The following is an 18,280-nucleotide window of genomic DNA, read 5'->3' on the forward strand; positions in this document are numbered from 1 at the left end:
AACCAGACTGGATGTACCCATGAGTCCCATTTTCCTCATTGTATTGCCTTTTTTCTTGTTGATATTTTGAATGACACATGCTCCCATTTTCTTGGGTTGTCAAGATTATGCATAATTCACCCTATCATCTCCCATCCTGGGATGGAATTTAGGGTCTGAGCAAGTGTTCTGCACTCAGCTACATCCCTAAATGTAATTTGCTTAATTCTTTAATTCTTTTACCTTTAGAATTTTATTCAGCTCATGGTTCTGAAAGTTTGGGATGTTCAAGAGCAATGTGTCATCATCCAGCAACTGAGATGGCCCTTCTTACTGCATTGTAAGCAGGCAGAGAGCATACTTTATTAGGATTTCTCAGATTTCTTCCTTGTCTTATGAAGCCACTAATGTCTTGAGGGTAGATTTTTCACAAAGTATTTAATTTCTGTTTGCTCCCAAAGGTTCCACCTTCAAATATTAATGTGATTTGGGGCATTGTTTCAAGATAAAAACATGGGGGTTGGGTATGTTAATACCATAGCAAGAGTAAAGGTGATGACTGAGATAAGGGTGGACCTGTGCGGTTTTGTAAAGAGTATCACCTGTGCCGCTTGTTAGCTATGGTTTCTCAACATACAGGGTACTGTGATGTTCAGATGTCTTCTATTCATATACAGAAAGCTTTTTGAGATACTTAGAAGAACTTAGTTCTTCTTATGCCTTAGCTAGTCGGCATGCACTGACTTATGTGATTGTTTTCTGAAACATCTCAGCAGTTGTTTGGCAGTGGTACTGTTGGTGTTTTATTTGTTAAAATCTGTACTAGCATTTTTGTTTTTGTTTCTTGCTTTTTTTGGCCTGGTACCAGGTATAGTCATTTTTATCCAAAAACATCTGATCAAATGTATCTATAGCTACAGTTCTGTATTGTTAAGAGGGAAATGAGAAAAAACTTTCACTTTGATTTCTATTTCTTTTAGTAGGGTTGTGTTAGATTGCTTAGAAGTTAGCTTTTATTTCTAGTTTGGGATGGATAAATCAGATTTATGGAAAGTAGTTTTCTCTGTGTATTTTCCGTTTGTTCCTAGTTTGCTTGAACTGTAACCAGATTGGTGAAGATGAGAAATCATGACACAATCTAAAACACAGAATTCTTTTTTTTTCTTTTTATAGAATTCTTTTATAAATAACTTGTCATGTTACTTTATAGCTCGCTTTTCACCAAAATTTGGATTATTAATCAATACTGTATTGCTTGAGAACTTTTTGATTGATTTATTCATATTACAATATTGATACCCACATTAGTGTCCATTTTCCTATCTTTTAACAAAACTTTGTCCCAATGTAGAAGATAAAAATGGCTCTAAAGAGGAAAAGTAGAACTTTAGCAGCTAGTATAAAGTTCTCTTCGTAGTTTAAAATATATCCCTAATGTTTAACAAATGAGAGCTTGTTCAGAAAATGCTCACATAGAAAATATGTCCCAGTTATTTAAGTATCATGACCAACTAGTGCCTGTTATACTTGATCCTTGAAATGATCTCCAACTCTCTAAAGCTGCAGGGTACTTTTTTTTTAAATATTCAGCCTAATACAGTCTTTGGAAAAGTAGAAGTTTATTGTCCTAAATTAGTCAATGGCTTAGGGAGGTCAGGTGTTGGTAACTCATTCTGGTACCTTTAAACTTTTGGTGATCATGAGTATCTGTGATTGTTTTGTAAGAGACTATGCTGCTGTAGTTTTTAAGCACATAGGAACATTAAGGCTGACTGTACAGTATAAATGTTTAAAAGGAAATACGGCCCTAGGAGACCTAATAGTTTCTTGACATTGTAGCAAGAACAAAACATTTAGAAAATGCCCACAGAATGCATGCCACATGTTTAAGCCTAACATTAGCCAAAGCCCCTTGTCATAACTTGAGTCTTGAAATGACATACAATCTAAATCCACAGGAACTTGATTCTGAATGTTTAGCCTAATGTAGTAAGTAAGCTACAGAGCATTTTATGTACTGTGAGCTATTTATTACTCCAGGCTCCAAGTGAGAAAAAAATTCTAGGTGGAAAAGTAAGTTGTCATGGTACAAGGTTTGAATAAAGATGTAAACCCCCAAATATACAAAGAGATGAAGTTTCAGAAAAAAGAAGCTAGTTAGTATCTCTAATGGTTAATTAAGATGTCATCTAGAGAGGGCTGGAGAGTGGCTCAGCGGTTAAGAGCACAGGCTACTTACTCTTCCAGAGGACCCACCCAGGTTCAGTTCCTAGCATCCACAAGGCAGCTCACAACTGTCTGTAACTTCAGATCAAGGGGACTGATACCTTCACACCAATGCAACATAAAATAAATTTAATTGTCAAAAAAAAAAAAAAGTCATCTAGAAAAGAGAGCCATTAAATAGCTATTTCAGACTTTTGAGTAATTGACATTTCTATATATTATTTAATTTTTTCTTATTTTTCATTTACATTTGTATTCTATTATTTAACTAGCTATATTAATACTGAAAATTTATGTTCATTTGATAATAATGTTGGAACAGATTTAGAATTTAGGGTTATACCTTGGTTTAATGATCCACATTTATCAAAGACTCCTGTGTTTTGAAGTTTCAGTAATGACTGGGTGCCAGCAGTGTTTCCTTCCTATCTGGTGTGTCCCTGTTACCTAGCATACCCACCCCACTCAGTGTTCTAGGTGTCATTAGTTGGAATAATGCCAGGAGCCTCATGTCCCTGTAATTATGGGGTAGAGGAAGTGGAAAAGCACATTTACAGAATATTAAAATCACAGAAGAAATCATTGAGTACATGGCCTTCACTTTTGAGACGCAATGGTCAGTGAACTGATTGGTCTTTCTTTGTGAAGACAGCATAGTATTGTATTCTGGAATGTTCTGTGGGTTAGGAAAGGGGGAGGTGGTGTCGTGTACTTTTGAGAATAGCTGGTCATGTCCTTAACTAGTTGGTTTGCGAAGTTCATACACTCAGTGTGTTCCATATTTCATAAAATTCTTGTAATGAACTTAGGTATCTTAATTCTGATATTATTTCCTTTAATATGTCTGTATGGACTAATAATTGCTTGTTTGGAATAGGTGTGTATATCTGTTTTAGTTATATGGACCTAATCAAGATGTTAAGCAGTTTTATATTGTGATTTTTATTTCACTCCTTATTTAGTACTTTTTGGTTCTAGGTTCGTTGTATACACTATCCCACGTTATTCCTCAAAGTGCTAAAAGGGCTATAATAGTTTTTCTGTTTTGCATAAGGACACAACAAATGGCCAGGAAAACGTAGGTTAGAAGATTCAAGTCAAGGCTTGTGATGTCAGAGCTCTATCTTAACCTACTTTGCTATCAATCATCTTTCAGGCTAGGTTAATGCAGATATGATGAGTAGAACCCTTAAAACCCTCCCGATTTTTCATTTTATCTTTTAGGAACTGAAAGATGTGGGCCATCGTGATCAGATGGCTGCAGCTAGAGGGATCCTGCAGAAGAACGTTCCAATCCTCTATACTGCATCCCAGGCATGCCTACAGCACCCTGATGTTGCAGCTTATAAAGCCAACCGGGACCTGATATACAAGCAGCTGCAGCAAGCCGTCACAGGCATTTCTAATGCAGCTCAGGCTACCGCGTCAGATGATGCCTCCCAGCACCAGGGTGGTGGTGGTGGGGAGCTGGCGTATGCTCTCAACAACTTTGATGTAAGTATTATTTGGGAGGAAGGTTTTGGGCTCTTCACCAACTGCCAAACGATAACTGGTTCCTGGGGAAATATGATCAAGGCTTGTGATGAAAGCCCATTTTCCAATTACATTTGTAATCTAAGTGGAAAGAAATTGTTATGAGCCATAAGTTTACTTTATTGTAACTTGGCTTAAAGCATTTTTCTTTTCTTCCTCTCTAGTTTTTTTCTAGTGTGGTTAAACTTCTGCATTGTTGTGTGGTCGTTCTTTTTCTTCTTCATGTGGTCCTTATTGAGACTATGAGTCTGGTTCATTCCAGCCAGGTTTTTGACCACATGGCAAATGGACCTGTGATATAGAAGCAAACAAAGTGTGTGTAGGCTTTGTTTCTGGGGAACTCATGGTCTTGTGAGAGATATAGATAAATTATACTGCTGCCATCTTAATCTTCCTGACTGTATAGATAGATTTCTGTTCTTTAAGATTTGCTTTGAACCATGAACACAAGAATTTAACCACATTGAAACAGATTTGAAATTAAATTATTTATCATAATGCTTTTATAGATGATGCTCTACATCTCTCTTATGTATATGATGTGTATCCATTATCCTTGGTCCTTACATTAATGTATTGTGCTTTGTTTTTAATTTTAACCCAGTGAGTCATGGCATCCAGTAGATGGCAATAGATTAAAAAAAAAAAACAAAAAAAACAAAACAAAAAAAACAAAAAAAGCAAACAAACAAACAAACAAACAAACAAAAAAAAAAAACCAAAAACTGAGTCTGGCTATGTAGCCCAAATTGACCTCTACCACCCTCCTGCAGCCTCCCCATATACTACCATAGCTATCTTTATTTTTAAACCAGTCGCTGGAGAAAACTGGTATAGGTAACTATCATCTTTATAATTGAAATGTTTTGAAGTATAGCATCAGTGTGATAGACTGTATTTTGTTTTCAACATGTTTGTTTGTTTGCATTGTCTTCCCTGTACTTTAGTGTGGGTAATTGGTTCTTGTTGGTATGTACTGATTCAGGCCTTTTCATATGCACAAGAAGAGAAGGCAGTGTTATACCTAAAGATGATGGTACTGGGATTGAGTTTTTAACCTGGAGTTTTATTTTTTTGTATTGCAGAAAATTAAAGGTTCCATCTATCCATGCTAGGCAAATTATCACTGAACTTAGCCTCTAGCTTGTCTCTCACAGAAGCAAATGTGAAATGACCTTTACAATTGTTAGGATACATCTTGTGACATACTCCTACTATTGTTTTCTTCTGCTTCAAATTTGCTAACATTGGTATTTGTCTTTTCAAGGTATTAAGGACCATGTTTGCACTAAATTGAATAGTAGATTAGAAGCACCCACTTTTTTAGGGTGACAGTTTCTTCATTTGTAAGATGAGGGGGCTTTTCAAAATGATCTCTACATTATAATTCTGTCACTGTTAAAACCTGTGACCATTTTTGTGGTTTAGAAGGTATTTATTGTTTCCTCCCTGACAACTTGGCAGCGTTGGAGATTAAATGCAGGGCCTTACACATGGTTAGGGTAGTTCTCTACTGATGAGCGATATATCTTCAGCTCTGTATTCAACCCTGATCAGAGAAATCCTGTAATAACCAAATCTAGCAAGAAAAATGGCCACTTAAAATGTAGTCTAATTATTACCTGGAGGTCGGGCTGGAGAGATGGCTCAGCCGATAAAGTCTAGGCTCACAACCAAAAATATTAACTGGAGGTGTTGGTTGCAGATCACTTTCAAAACTGAAGGTTTTTTGGAAGAAAGGAGAAATGTTTACTCTCTGAAAAATACCAAGTTTTGGCAGGAAAAAATAAATGGCATTTTAGTTGAAATTATTAAAGAGACAATCTCTATGAAGAAAACAAAAAATTAAACCAAAAATATTTGCATAGACATTTATTGGTGTGAAGGTCAGTTGTATTTAATGGCCATGTGAATAGTTGGTCATAAGTTCTTTACAAGTGCATTTCTTCAGGAGCAAGAGTCAGTACTTTAATTGTTTAAAATTGTTAATGGTTAAGCAGTTCTTAGTTTCCTTATAATTATCATTTGACAATTTTAATAACCAATACTATACAAGCTGACCTTTAGATGTTTAGGGAAAGTAGTATGAACATGATAACATTGTGTTTGCATTTGTGATATCAAACTTTATCCAGGCCCTGTTTGGTTAATAGTTCCCTCTTTGAGAAGTGATTACTGATATGGGTCCACAACTTACATGGGCTGGCTTTTGTCTGTTAAGAACACTTTTTAGGTATTAGGATTATATCTTGATCTTCCTGATCAATACTTTTTTTTGCCCTTTGAGTGCTTGAGGGAACAGAAACGAGTATTAATATCAGTAACACTTTTCTCTGTAGAAACAAATCATTGTGGATCCCCTGAGCTTCAGTGAGGAGCGCTTTAGGCCTTCACTGGAGGAGCGCCTGGAAAGCATTATTAGTGGAGCTGCCCTGATGGCTGACTCATCCTGCACACGTGATGACCGGCGGGAGCGCATTGTGGCAGAATGTAATGCTGTCCGCCAGGCTCTACAGGACCTGCTGTCAGAGTACATGGGCAATGTAAGTGTAAGAACTTCTTTTCTTTGAACTAAGATGTCTGAGGAATGTTTTTTTTTTTTTTTTTTTTTTTTTTTTTTGACTGTTGGTGGCCCCCTAAATAAACACTCATCCAGTCTAATCCATCCATCCATCCATCCATCCATCCATCCATCCATCCACCCATCCACCCACCCATCCAGTGTGGTGCTTTATGCACATGTTGTGTTGGAGAGATGGCCCAGTCTTAACGTCTGTCATACAAGGGCGATGACTTTTGAATTCAGGTCCTTAGCACCTATGTAGAAAACTAGGCATGGTGGTGCTGGCCTATAATCCCAGAACTGGGAGGTAGAGACAGGTGGATATCTGGGTCTTCTTAGCCAGCCAGTCTAGCCAAATCTGTGAGCTCCCAGCTCAGTAAAAAACATGTCTAAAAAGATAATATGGAGAGCAACTGAGGAAGACACCAGAGTCTTCCACACATATGTGTGAATCTGTGCACCTGTATGTAAGAAAATATACATCAGAAAGAAAGCAGTACTATAAAATTTGATAATTGACTTTTTAACTATAGAAAATAATATAACTGTTGGTTTTCTATCTTTATGTATCTTTCCTTCTCCTTCTCTTATACTTCTGCCACTCCCACTTATTTAGCTCTATCTTAAGATTGCTGTAATTTAGTCTGTATACTCAGTATTTGTTGTTCTAAAGAAGGAATAAATAAATAAATAAAAGTGTCTTTAAGGATCACCTGTGCTCTTACTAGACTGACTGTCCCATGCTGATACTACACTTTGTGTGAATGTGATATGCTGAGTATGAACGAGCTCATGCTTGAGCGCTTGGTATAGTGAAGATATTGTTTCTGTGTTCAATAGAGAATGGCTTCATTAACTTAATACATTCTAATATCTGTCAAAATACAGTGTTTTAAAGGGAGAAGTGATGAAACAGATTAGTTATTCCTAGTGGTTTTGTTTTTTGTTTTACTTATTTAACACTTTTCCCAATAAAAATATTGGTCATTGGTGTTATATGTTCTTTGCTACATATTTGTTTTGTTCACTTGCATGCCTTTATAATGAAAGGTTAATGGTGAGCCATGATGCTCTCCTAGAGTGAAGATGACCGCTTTTCTGTTTTTACCCAATTTAACCATATTGTGAAGTTAGTGAAGCATATTAATTTAAATCATTGCCATGCTTTGATTGTAGGTGGTATACCTAAGAAATATGAGAGTATAAGTTTGAGTTAAATAGATAGTGGTTGATAGTCACAGTAGAAATGTGGAATGCATTAAAAAATGCTTGTCTGTGCTTGAACATGAACATGTTGAGGAGTGTCTGATAATGAAGAAATCATGAACCAGTGTATGTGTATTATCTTCTGTTTTGTGTAGTGCTGAAAGTCGCACTGTTAGGTGGGCACTAGGATAATACTTGATGTTTAGGCTAAAATTTAAGTATTGTAGTGGGGGTTTTGAAAGAACTTCTCTTGAGATTCAGATTGGGAAATGATCTTTGGATATTTCTTTTTATCATCAGTTCATGTAACATGAAAAGTCTCAGTCGTATCGAAAGCCAGGAGTGATGGCCTACACACTCTACAGGCAGGTGAATCTCCATGAGTTCCAGGCTAGCCAGTAATAAATAGTGTGACCTTGTCTCAAAATTAATGGAGTTAGGATTGAAAAGAAGGCCCGGTGCCTAAGAAAGCCTGTTCTTCCAGAGGACCCAAGTTCAGTTTCCAATGCCTTCATTAAGCAGCTAACAATCACATGTAATTCCAATCTGATGCCCTCTTATGGTCTTTGAGGGCATTGCACTTAAATATACAAATCCATAAATAGATATACAAATAGACATATAATTAAAAATAAAATTAGAGATGGGGGTGAGAGATGGCCTTTAATTCTGGCACTTGGGAGGAAGAGGCAAATGGGTCTCCGTAAGTTCCAGGTCAGCCAGAGCTACATGGTGATACCTCACCTCAATAAAATAAAATGAAACCTTTTTTTTTAAAAATAAGGAATTAATGTAGTGAAGATAAAAGAGAAAGGCAGTAGAGTACATTGGAAAGGATGAGGAATTGGCCCAAAGAATCATAAGCAACCGGAAACAGTTCAAGCCCCCAGGAACAATCAAAATTTACCCGGGCCAGTTTTACATTAATATATGTTATATACAGAGCAATGTCTTGAATATCATGTGAGAGGAGATATGAGACTCTTGTGCACTCCATTTTGAACAGACTGGTTCTCTATAAGGAGATGATAAGAATGTCATTAATGGTACAGTAAAAATTTATAGGATTTGGGGGCTGGAGAAATGTCTCATTGGTTAAGAGCATGGGCTGCACTTGCTGAGAACCCAGGTTTGATTCCCAGCACCAAGATTGTGGCTAATGACCGTCTATAACTCCAGTTTCGGATAATGACAGCCTCGTCTGGCCTCTGAGGGCACCTGGCATACACATGGTGCACAGACAAACACGCAGGCAGAACATCCATATACATGAAAACAGTAAAAGAAAGAAAGTGCTCAGTGTTTAATTAACATCATCACTCACATAAGAAAATTTCATAGGAATTGCAAGAGGTTGAGAGTTGTGCCACCCGTGCATTGCAGAGGATGGGTGCAGGGGATGTCCACCACTCCTCCCATTTCTTTAAGCTTGATTGATTTTCTCCATTTCTCTCTTCGGCTTGCTGGGTCAGACTAAGCTATGCCTGTATCTCTAGTAGGACATTGTTCATTGTTGTTATTGAAGTTTTCATGTTTCCCTCTGTCTCTTGTTGAAGGCTATCTAAACTGCACCATTATTTATCTCCTCAGGTTTTGCACCTAATTGTATACTTCCTTGAATTGTTACTTAGTGGTGTTTTCTTTATTAGTATAATTTCTGAAAGTAGGTTATAAACTTTTGGAAGACTGAAGTATTAAAAAAAACTCTTATGGTCTGTATAATGCTAGAAGTACTCAGTAAAAGTATGCTTAATGAATTCATGCTGACTTGAGAGAATGAGTGAAATGAACAATTTTGTATAGTCATGGTGCCAAGAATATGCATGTGTGGAAAAAAAAAATCTCGTTCATTCTTGCTGTTATAGGTGTGTGTGTGTGTGTGTGTGGCAGCTATTTAGTAAAATTAGTAAAAGTGGTATCTTAGGTCAGAATGAGGTCAAAGTGAAATTAGGTGACTATGAAATAACCCCCTTTAAAGGCTCTAAGGGCAAGGAGGCCAGCAGGCTTAATATTCCTATTTGCATTGTAGTTTGACGGGATGAAAGGTTAGGAAGTCTTGTCTTTAGTTCACTCACTGTGTAGGCTGTAAATGATAGGTATCAATGTAAAAGTAATACAGCTGACTCTACTTAACTTGGAAATGCCACAGATGCATTGCAGTAGAAAGGTCTAGAGTATATCCTTGTGGTTTTACCAGTGCTTCCTTCAGACAGAACTGGTGATTGTGCTTCAATTTATTTTGCTTCTCATCTGTTAGCCTAAAGTTGCACTGGGTATGGAGGTTCTAGAGGGGGAAAAAACAGCTTTGGATGAGTGTCATGGTCTTTGAGGATTTCCAAGAAAGTGGATTGAAATTAAGCCTGGTGTGGCTCACATGCTTTAATTAGTCCCTGCACCCAGGAGGCTGGTATGTTGGAGGACCAAGTTGAGGCCAGTCTAGGTTATATAGTAAAACCCTGCCTCAAAGGAAAGAAAAAAAATTTTTAAAGCCTTAATACTTGCTTCTGTATATAAACACAAAATACTTGTTTAAGTAGGATTTACAGTTTGATGTCAGGTTAGCTTAACATAATGGACATAAAGGACACTCAATTTTTGAAATGAAATTCATTTGGTTTTGTCTTGAACAGTCTTACTCAACAGTGTATGGTCATATATAACTGGAGTGAATGAGAGCTTGTAAAGTTGGTGAGAATATGCTTTTATTTTATTCTGTGGGCATACATAGCAAAGCTCTGTGCTTTTTCTTGTGTTAGCTAGAATACTTGAAATTTGACAGGTGATATTTTAAATAGCTATAATGTATATATAAACTCAATACTAGGTTTCAAAGTCTTTGTATGCAATAAGAATATAAAATAGTTCTTTAAGTATCAAAAAAGTACAATCTGTTTAATTCTGTACTTTATTAAAAATAAGCATTAGAAAATTTAAGAGTCTATGCATGGCATGGTTCTGTTTGTATATTATTTCTGTTGCATAATTCTAACTGAATAACCAACCAGCTAAGGTGGGTAAATGTCCAGAATAGTATAGTAATCCAGGTATAATAGCCATTATACCTTGTATTATGCTTAGAACTTTAGTTTTAGGTTACAGGTCTATGTTAGGCCAGAGATGGTAAGGGCATGTTTATTTGTATCTGCCTGCCTGCCTGCCTGTCTGTGTGCCTTTCTCTCTTCTTCCTCCTCCCGCTGTTTGTTTTACCATATGTTGCCCATGCTGGCCTTAGCCACCTAGAATACTGGAATTACAGCTGTGAACTACCACTGGGCCCAGCTAACATGTTGTTTCTTACAGATACAATTAAATAAAAACAAACAAAAAAAAAAAACCCTGTTTTATTTACTGTATTGTATGTATGAATGTTTTGTTTTCATCTGTGTCTATACCAGGTGTGTGCCTTGTGCCCTCAGGTCAGATTAAGGCTTAGGGATCCCTTTGAACTGGAGTTAAAAATGGTTGTGAGCCACCGTGTAGGTGCTGGGAATTGAACTTCTTTAAGAACAAGTGCTCTTGCAAAGGACACAGTGGACAAGACCAAACGGCAGCCCACAGACTGGGAAAAGATTTTCACTAATCCTATACCCGACAAAGGACTGAACTCCAAAATACACAAAGAACTCAAGAAACTAGGCAACAAAACACCAAACAATCCTATTAAAAAATGGGGTACAGAACTGAAGAAAGAATTCTCAATAGAGGAAATCAAAAAGGCTGAAAGACACTTAAGAAAGTGCTCAACATCCTTAGCTATCAGGGAAATGCAAATCAAAACAACTTTGAGATACCATCTTACTCCTGCCAGAATGGCTAAAATTAGAAACCCCAATGATGACTCATGTTGGAGAGGATGTGGAGAAAGGGGAACACTCTTCCACTGCTGGTGGGAGTGCAAACTCATACAGCCATTTTGGAGATCAGTATGGCGGTTCCTCAGGAAAATGGGAATTAGTTTACCACAGGACCCGGCAAGCCCCCTCTTAGGCATATACCCAAATGATCCACATCCATGCAACAAAGACATCTGTTCAACTATGTTCATAGCAGCATTATTTGTAATAGCAAGAACCTGGAGGCAACCTAGATGCCTCTCAATTGAAGAATGGATAAAGAAGATGTGGCACATCTACACAATGGAATACTACTCTGGAGAAAAAAAATAATGGAATCTTGAAATTCACAGGTAAGTGGATGGCACTTGAAGAAACCATCCTGAATGAGGTAACCCAGTCACAAAAAGAGGAGCATGGTATGTACTCACTCATATATGGATTTTAGACCTAGAGCAAAGGATCACCAGCCTATAATTCACACCACCAGAGGAACTAGGATACAAGGTGTATTCTAAGAGATTCATATAAAGTCCCTCATAGAAGCGAGAAGGGACAAGTCCCCCAGAGCACAGGGGAAGTGGGGGGGGCAGTGAATGGAGAGAGAAGTAGGAGAAGGGGGGGGGGGAAGAAAAGAAAACAGGTGCGACTAGGAAGATTGAATCAGGGTAGGAATAGAAGACGAGAGAGAGAATGAACACATAAAAAGAGGGAGCCAATATTGATTTGAAGAGAAAACCTAAAGAAAGGTCTAGAGACCTACAAGACTGCCGCCAACTAACAATTTGAGCAACTGAGGAAAGGCTACCATAAATGCCCTTCCCGGATAGTGAGATCAACAACTAACTTATCCATGGAGCCCTCGTCTAGTACCTGTTGGAAACAGAAGCAAACACCCATACCTAAACACTGAGTTGAACTAGAATCCAGATGCAGACGGAGAGGACAAGACCAGGTTGCAGAAACACATAGAGACAGCTGACCTGAACAAGGAGGAGCTAACAGGCCCCCAGACTGATAGCTGGGAGTCCAGCATGGGACTGACTCAGGCCCCCCTGAATATGGGTGTCAGCCAGGACTGAGCTGTCTAAAGGACCTCTGACAGTGGAACCAGGATGTATCCCTGGTGCTCAAAGGTGCTCAAACACATCTCCCATGGAGGGATACTGCCTTAACCTAGAGAAGGATAGACGTCCTAGTCCCTACTTCAAATGACCTGATCTACATGACCCCACTTGGATGGCATCGCCCTACATGTGGAATTGGGGTGGGGGGATGGGAGGGGAGGGGAGGGTGGTCAGAGTGCATGTGAGGAGGCAGAGAGGGTAAAAGAGAGGGAAGGAGAAAGGGAGGGAGGGAGAGGGAACTGGGATTGACATGTAAAATAATAAATAAAATAAAAAAAACTGATTCAAACAAACAAACAAACAAAAAAAAACTAAAAAAAACAAAAAACAAAAAAAAAAAAAAAAAAAAAAACAAGTCCTCTTGACTACTGAGCCATCTGTTCAGCCCCTTAAGGATTTTTATCATTGTTTTTAAATATATTATTTTCTTTTATATGTCTGCATATTGTACCTGCATGTATTTCTTTACCAACTATGTCCGTGATTCCTGTGGAGGTCAGGAAGAGAGCGTCAGATCTTGTGGAACTGCAGTTAATGATGGTTGTGAGCCACCATATGAGTGCTGGGAATTGATCCCAGATCCTCTGCAAGAGCAACAAATGCTCTAAGCTACTGAGCTCCAAATTCTCCAGTCCTCATGTTTGTTTTTGTTTTTTTTTCCCCTAATACATGGTAATTGTAAAATCTCAGAACATAGGAACTGGCTGTTTTTTTTTTTTTTTTTTTTTTTTAATTGAACTGGACATATATTGAGAAGACTTCATTATGTTAATATATCAGGCAGAACCTTTTGATTTGATTTGCTACTAGTTTGGTGTGGAATACACGAATATAATCAGTTAATATTTACTGTGTCTCTGTGTAAATAAATACAACTCACTCAGTCTATATCTGTATAATGTTATTTTTGTGTATGTTTTTAGAATCAACCATTTGATATTGGATAACTAACTGGTGTACTCTTTCCTAGATAAATAAGGCTTTCTCCAGCTCTTAGAGTTTCTTAATTGCCTGTAGTTCTTTATGTGGGTAAAGCCTTATAAGCTTCCTCATCCAGTTTAGTGAGGCTTTATTCAGCTCATGTTCTCATGTTTAGATAATCATGTTGGTGAGACTTCATGAGTGTAGCTTCAGACATTCCGAGGAGACACAGCTTCACAGAAACCTTCCAATTCCTCGGGCTCTTAAAATCTTTCTTGCCCCTGTTCTGCAATGTATCCTTAGCCTTAGGTGTGGGAGTAGTGTTCTATAGATGTATCCTTTGGGTCTTGGGTTCATGTTCTTTTTTTACTCATTTTGGTCTAAAATAGCTTCAGCTGTCATGTATCGGTAATGCTTTATTTAAAATAATGTGATTGTTTAAATATAACCAGTTTGTGGTTTTAGGATTCTACCTTTTTTTTTTTTTTTTAAATCCATAATGCCCTTATGTGACAAATACCTAAAACTGAAAGCTTGCTGGCTATTGTATTTCACACTTATTATCCCATCACCCTGGGGACAGAAACAGGAGGGTCACAAGTTTGAGGCTCACTTGGGAGACCTAGTAAATTCAGATCAGCCTGGGCTACATAGTGAATCCTAATCACAACACTCAAATATGCATTGTATATAATGTGCACATACGAGTGATAACTCTATGTTAGTATTTCTTGTTCATTCTAAAAATCTTGTTTTTTAATAATGAGGTGTCTTAGAGGGCTTAAAGTAGTAAGTACTTGTTATGATCATGGTTTATTTTATTTTCTTAAGTGAAGTTTGATATAGAAAACAATGACCCTGAACCTTGAACTTTCGTTTTGCCTCTACCTTCCACGTGCTCATACAGTATGATTGATGGTTCTTACCAGTGCTCAAGTCAGCCATGGTGTGTGTGCTTTTTATTTAGGGTATCATGCCTCTCCCCCTGTTCCCAAAATAGAGTTGTTTAGAGCTGCCTGTTTAGATGCTTTATGACTAGTTCTAGTTCTCCTGTAAGCACAGGTTCAAAATTGTCCTTCCCTAGGACACATATAGAACCTTGTCTGTCAGGATGTTTCCAGCTCTGACTGCAGGCCTTCCCTATTGGAAATTGCCTTCTTGGTTGACAGACACATCCTTGTCATAACACAGAATCAGAAGAACAAGAATTTGCAGAGTATAATATGTTTCTTCTCTTGAGTGAATATCCTCTTTTGTGTGTGTGTGTGTCTGTGGTCACTGATCACCTGATGGTTTTTAATTAGTACTACTTGCTAATCACTACATAGCTTATTTATTTAAAAGTGGAACACTTGCCATATTGAACCAAAGAATGACTGTTTCTCCTTGGTCATCCTCAAAAAAAAAGGGGGGGGCTGTAAGGCCTTTTCAAAATGGGGTGACTTGGAAGCTTACAAGGAAGATGTATTCTTTTAGTTTACTTCCTGCTAAAGTAACATCTGACCAGAAAGTTTTCGTGCAAATTTTATTTTGAGATGTGTTGAATAATCAGCCTCTTTCTGTGGTCTTACATTTAAACATATTCTAATTTCTGTGAAGTTGAATGCAGTGTGTCATCACATGCCATGGCTTCCTTGCTAATTACTCTTTAAAGTTAATTCTGAATTCATGGTTGGAGTTACTTTCCCCTGCTTTGAGTCACATTTAATCTCAGAACTTGAGAGACAGAGGCAGGTAGATCTCTTGAGTTTTGGCCAACCTGATCTATATATCGAGTTCCATGCTAAAGCAGTCTATACAGAAGTGGGTGGTGGGAGGGAAAAATACTGTATTGTTGAAAACTTGGACATGTAAGGTGAAATAAACCAACCCTTTTCTCCCCGAGTTGCTCCCCAAGATGTTCAGTCACAGAAACCTAACTAAGATATGTTTGGGAAATCCCATTATGAAACATTAAGAAAATGATGTTGCTTATCATTATTGTGGCTGAGCATTGTATTGTATTAGATGTTTCAGGGTGCTGTCCTTGCCACCATTATCTTCCTGCGACCACCAGCAGTTTTTATTGTACCCCACTTAGCTCCCTTCTCCTCACTTGGTGGACTTGCTAGTACCCGTGATGTTTCAGCTAAATTCTGGGATTTGTATGTGAATAATAGGATGATGTTTCAGTTAACAGCAAGAACTAAAGGAGGAACGTAATAGAGCATGGTGAGGTTATGTGAGGCACTGGTGAGCAGCAGTATGAATGAGAAAGATAAGAAGTCAGACTTTGAGCGCTTGGATCTTCTTTTCTCCACTCCCAGTGCTGGGGTCACAGGGCATGTGCTGCCATTCGCACTGCCACACCCGGCCGTGGTCATACTGTAAAGGTCTGTGGTGTGTGAAAACGGCAGTGTCTTCATTTTCATTATGGTTTATTAGATTTTGAATGAAATTTAATAATGGTAGTGATGGGCTAAATGCTATTAGTTGGTCTAGTGTACCTTCTAAGGTTTTTTATTGAGAAGTTCTCATAGTTTCAGGTGCTTTAAGCATTTGAGGGTGGGGAATGTTATGGATATGGAGGTGTTGGACATTGAACTGAAAATCTCCACTCATGCTAGACAAGCACTGAACTACATCCCAGACCCATTGCTTTTCTTTTCAACATGATTTTAGAGTCTTTCCCTTGGCAATTAGTTATTAAATGTACCACCCTTAGTTAGAGGGATTCTTATTTGATAGTAAGTATCCCCTCTACAGCTATACTCATTTGATCTCATTTCCCCATTTCAGTACTCATTTTGAGGTACAAAAATCGAATGAAGAACTCTGGCTTAAAACAGAGACTAGTACAACGGGCTGTAAAGCACATTGCCGTTCTAAAACACTTGGAGCAAGTATAGAATTGTTGATATTAAGTAAGATACATAAAGAGACAGAGGGTTGGTATTGGAAAGAGAGTGAAGAGAGTAATATGAGATAGAACGAGGAATAACCAATGGGTTAATTAGCAAGTAACAGCAGCTATTTAGATTATTGAGAATTAAAACTATTTTACTAGCAAAACTGGCTAGCAGTCCCTTTTCTCATGTCTAGTGAATAGCTCACCAACAATATCAAGAGACTTAGACAGTCTCTGTGGGGTTGTTTTCTTTTCCCCTTTCTTTAGTTTCCCTCTCTATAGAAGGTACTGTGTAAGAAGCTAGGACTGACTTAGTCTAGTGAATGAAGGGTCGTAGAGAGAGAGATTTTTTGATCATCATTGTTATATATTACAAAATCTTAGATTGCCAGCTCTCTTTTAGTGAAGATTTAGTCTTTAGTGCATTTCTTTTGAGGTCCAAGAAAAATGAACTGCAGAAATAAAGGAAACAATTTCATTTATCCCCGAGACAGTGACACATTAAGGACTAATGACTGCCAAAAGGAAATGTCAAACACTAAGCTAGTCTACTCTTTTTGGCAGCCAAAAATGCGGTGAACCAACAGTTTTAGGTGTGTGTTTAATGTGGGCGAAGGAAGAGTGTGTGTCTGACATCTCTTAAGGCCCCGCTGGATCACTACAGTTGTGGGCGAAGGAAGAGAGTGTGTCTGACATCCCTTAAGGCCTCGCTAGATCACTGCAGTTGGACTTGAAGCCATTTTCTACTTTTCTAAGTCCAAGAAAGGCACACACTGCAGAATAAAGATGGTGGTGGGTCTTTGTGGAAGAACAGTTGGCTGTGCAAGCAAGAGGACCTGACTCCAACTCTTTGCATCTGTGAATAAGTTAAGCATGACCATGTTGTGCCTGTAATCCCAGAGTTGGAATGTGGAGGCAAGTAGGTCCTGGGAACTTGCCTGGTTTACACATTGAATTCCAGGACAGCCAGAGCTACATATATGAGATTCCTGTGTCCATCCTTGTCCCCACAAAGGTGGGTATTGTTACGTAGATCTTTTCAGATAGGAAACATTTTAAACGTACTTATGTGTTTTTATATTTAGTTGTTGGTAAGCTTGAAGAAATGCTTTGTTTTATATGCATGAAAACCATGTTTACATATTATGTGAGAAAATGCCATCAAAGCTGGAAGTGATGGTTTCTGCCTTTATTTAGAACCAGCATTCAGGAGGCAGAGGCAGTCAGAGCTCTATGAGTTTGATTGAGTCCTGTCTAATGTGATATTTTCTTTAGGAATTTCAGACAATTTGTCTATCCGGCATGAAGTAGAAAATGATATTTTTCTTCCTATTTTGAACATTAGCCACATCTATTATAGAGGAAATTATATGGGTAGTGTTTAAAGTCTGTAGTGTGTATGAAGTTGGTCTACCTTTGATTTGAATATAATAGCCTGTAGTTTTTTTGGTAGCTATTTTACTTAAATTACACAAATATTGAGTACTTTCACGAGTTGCAGAATCAAAAGTTGTTCCTATCAGAGCAAAAATAGTTCAAGATAGCTCAGCAGGTAAAGGTGCCTTGCTGCTAAGCCAAAGACCTGGTTTTTGCTTCTAGAACCCACATGGTGTCAGGAGAGACCAGACTCCCACAAGTTGCCTTCTGACCTCCATACCAACTCTGTGGCATGCACTACACATATATACACTAAAAAGTAAAAAAAAAAAAAAAAAAAAAAAATATATATATATATATATATATATATATATAACAGTTCATGAATAAAGAAATTTTCATTTATGTTTTGTATTTGTGAAACAGTGGTGGATTTGTAAAATGCAAATTGTTAGCCATTGGAGTGACTATTTTATTAAAAATTATGTTCTGTGTATGGTCATATATGTGTGTATGTTTGCATTGCATGCATATAGAGGTTAGAGGTCAACTCTGTAGCGTTGGTTCTCTTTTTGTAGGTTCCAGGGATTGAATTCAAGTTTCTAGGCTTGTATACCACCTGCTTTTA

General features: G+C 37.8%; 1 protein-coding gene across 1 annotated transcript in view; it reads left to right on the top strand.

Moving 5' to 3' along the window:
* Ctnna1 (catenin alpha 1) overlaps positions 1 to 18,280 on the top strand; it is a 115,520-nt gene that overhangs the window by 43,544 nt on the left and 53,696 nt on the right. The window contains exons 6-7 of the mRNA XM_051202268.1: positions 3,430 to 3,699; positions 6,078 to 6,281. Of these exons, the coding sequence (XP_051058225.1) occupies positions 3,430 to 3,699; positions 6,078 to 6,281 (474 nt within the window). The remainder of the gene's footprint in view (positions 1 to 3,429; positions 3,700 to 6,077; positions 6,282 to 18,280) is intronic.

This window comes from Phodopus roborovskii, unplaced genomic scaffold (assembly GCF_943737965.1).
Source record: "Phodopus roborovskii unplaced genomic scaffold, PHOROB, whole genome shotgun sequence".
Taxonomy (NCBI): domain Eukaryota; kingdom Metazoa; phylum Chordata; class Mammalia; order Rodentia; family Cricetidae; genus Phodopus; species Phodopus roborovskii.